The 2,748-nt window shown below is 51.7% G+C and overlaps 1 protein-coding gene across 1 annotated transcript; it reads right to left on the bottom strand.

Annotated features, from left to right (window-relative positions):
• Positions 1-305: 305 nt before the first annotated feature.
• Positions 306-2,356, bottom strand: LOC144704623 (uncharacterized). The gene has a single exon (XM_078577100.1). It carries the CDS (start codon positions 1,601-1,603, stop codon positions 950-952), a length of 654 nt encoding a protein of 217 aa, XP_078433226.1. The 5' UTR covers positions 1,604-2,356; the 3' UTR covers positions 306-949.
• Positions 2,357-2,748: the final 392 nt, after the last annotated feature.

Here is a 2,748-nt window from a genome sequence, read left to right as displayed (position 1 = left end):
ACTTGTGAAAGTATTTTATGCATGAAATTGATGCAAGAAAATTATGTTAAAATAAAGAAAAATTGGAAATTCATTATAAAATTCAAATAAATCATTTTAAACTCTAAAAACATGGATTTATGATAATTTTATAGAGAAGAAACACATAAAGTGCATGAAATTACTATGAAAATTAGCTTGTCTCTCTCTCTCTTTCAGACACGTCTCCCTCGCTATCTATCTCTACCCTTAGCCCAAAGAATCTGCCCTAGTAGAGGAGATTTACTATGAAATGTGAATTGAGTAGAGAGAGAGAGAGAGAGAGAGTACCAAAACACCCTAATTGCCCCCATATCAAATTATTACAATTTCATAACTCTCTCTCTCTCTCACTCATCACTCTCTCTCTCACACACACATTCATCACACTCTCTCTCTTCTCTCTCTCTAGACTCAACCCAGAACCCAAATTGTTCCCATATCAAATCATTACAATTTTCTAACTCTCTCCCATCACCATCTCTCTCGCTGATCACCCCTCTCTCTCTCAACCCCTCTATCTCTCTCACTGATCACCCTCTCTCTCTCTCTTCTCTCTCCCACTAATCACTCTCTCTCTTCTCTCTTCTCTCACTGATCACCCTCTCCCTCTTCTCTCTTCTCTCGCTGATCACCCTCTGACTCTTCTCTCTCTCACTGATCACCCTCTCTCTCTTCTCTCTCATTCATCACCCTCTCTCTCCTCTCCCTGATCACCCTCTCTCTCACACACTCATCACCCTCTCTCTATTCTCTCTCTTTCACTGATCACCCTCTCTCTCTCTTCTCTCTCATTCATCACCCTCTCTCTCTTCTCTCCCTGATCACCCTCTCTCTCACACACTCATCCCCCTCTCTCTCTTCTCTCTCTCTCACTGATCACCCTCTCTCTTTTCTCTCATTCATCACCCTCTCTCTCCTCTCTCTCTTCTCACTCATCCCCCTCTCTCTCTTCTCTCTTCTCACACTCATCCCTTTCTCTCTCTTCTCCCTTCTCTCTCTTCACACGCACCCCAGAGCCAAAGACGAACCGGACCACCTGCTCGACCCTGTCCTCCACGCTCACCCCCTCGGCCGCGCCGTCCAGCACCAGCCTGGGCACGTCCCCGAGCTCGTACTCGTCTTCCCCGGCGTACCCCTCCACGAGCCGCCTCAGCGCGGCCCAGTCCGCCGGCTTGTGCCAGGCCGCGCCGGCGCCGCCCGCGGCGCGTGCGGCGAGCCGGCGGCGCCACACGGGCTCGGCGGGCGGCGCGCACTCGACCACCACGGCGCGCCCGGCGCCGGCCGCGGCGCGGAGGAGCTGGTCGAGGCGGGCGCGAGAGGAGAGGGGGGAGTCGAGGACGACGGAGAGGCCGAGCCGGAGCTGGGCGCGGGCGGCTCGGAAGAGGACGGCGTAGGCGAGGTCGTTTAGCGGGGAGGGTCCGAGGGTGGGCTCGAGGTTGCGCGTGCAGGCTCGGACGTCGTCCTTATCGAGGAGGGGGATGTGGAGGGCCGCGGCGAGGGCGCGGGCCAGCGTGGATTTGCCCGTCGCGGGGTGGCCCTTCATCGCTATCGCTACCGGTAGCTCGCGCGATGAGGAACCCATCGTGTGCTTCTTCTTCTCTCTCTCTATAGCTCTACCTCTCTCTCTCTGTCTCTGTTTCTGGAGGTGTATCTCTATCTTATTCTCTGGCTATTTGAGGGCTGATGTGGGTCTCGGAAATATCTGTGGAGATCATAGTCTCTCTCTCTCTAGAGCTCTCTCTCTCTCTATCTCTCTCTATCTCTCTCTATCTCTCTCTAGAGCTCTCTCTCTATCTCTCTCTAGAGCTCTCTCTCTATCTCTATCTAGAGCTCTCTCTCTATCTCTCTCTAGAGCTCTCTCTCTCTAGAGCTCTCTCTATCTCTCTATAGAGCTCTCTCTCTCTCTAGAGCTCTCTCTCTCTCTAGAGCTCTTTCTCTCTAGAGCTCTCTCTCTAGAGCTCTCTCTCTCTCTAGAGCTCTCTCTCCAGAGCTCTCTCTCTCTAGAGCTCTCTCTCCAGAGCTCTCTCTCTCTCCCTAAAGCTCTCTCTCTCTAGAGATCTCTCTCTCTTTATCTCTCTTTAGCTCTCTCTCTCTCTAGAGCTCTCTCTCTAGAGCCCTCTCTCTCTCTCTCTTTCGAGCTCTCTCTCTAGAGCTCTCTCTCTCTCTTTAGAGCTCTCTCTCTCTCTCAAGAGCTCTCTCTCTCTCTAGAGCTCTCTCCTCTGGATTTGCCCGTCGCCGGGTGGCCCTTCATCGCTATCGCCACCGGCAGCTCGCGCGATGAGGAACCCATCGTGTGCTTCTTCTTCTCTCTCTCTCTAGCTCTATCTCTCTCTCTCTCTCTATTTCTGGAGGTGTATCGCTCTCTTATTCTCTGGCTATTTGAGGGCTGATCTGGGTCTCGGAAATATCTGTGGAGATCACATTCTCGCTTTCTCTGTTTCTCTCTCTTTAGCTCTCGCTCTCTCTCTCTCTCTCTCTCTCTCTCTCTCTCTCTCTCTCTCTCTCTCTCTCTCTCTCTCTCTCTCTCTCTCTCTCTCTCTCTCTCTCTCTCTCTCTCTCTCTCTCTCTCTCTCTCTCTCTCTCTCTCTCTCTCTCTCACTCTCTCTCTCACTCTCTCTCTCTGTTCTTCTCTCTCTCTGTTCATCTCTCTAGTTCTGGAGCTCTCTCTCTCACTTATTCTTTAGCTATTTGGTGGTTGATTTGGGGATGGGTTTAGGCTTCGGGGAT

Source organism: Wolffia australiana, chromosome 6, assembly GCF_029677425.1.
Source record: "Wolffia australiana isolate 7733 chromosome 6, ASM2967742v1".
NCBI lineage: Eukaryota > Viridiplantae > Streptophyta > Magnoliopsida > Alismatales > Araceae > Wolffia > Wolffia australiana.
Note: the sequence above shows the minus strand (reverse complement) of the source record. Positions and strands in the feature narration are given on the sequence as shown.

What these genes read in the sequence shown, in the direction of transcription:
- LOC144704623 (XM_078577100.1), bottom strand. Translation starts at nt 1,603, where the DNA reads ATGGGTTCCTCATCGCGCGAGCTACCGGTAGCGATAGCGATGAAGGGC.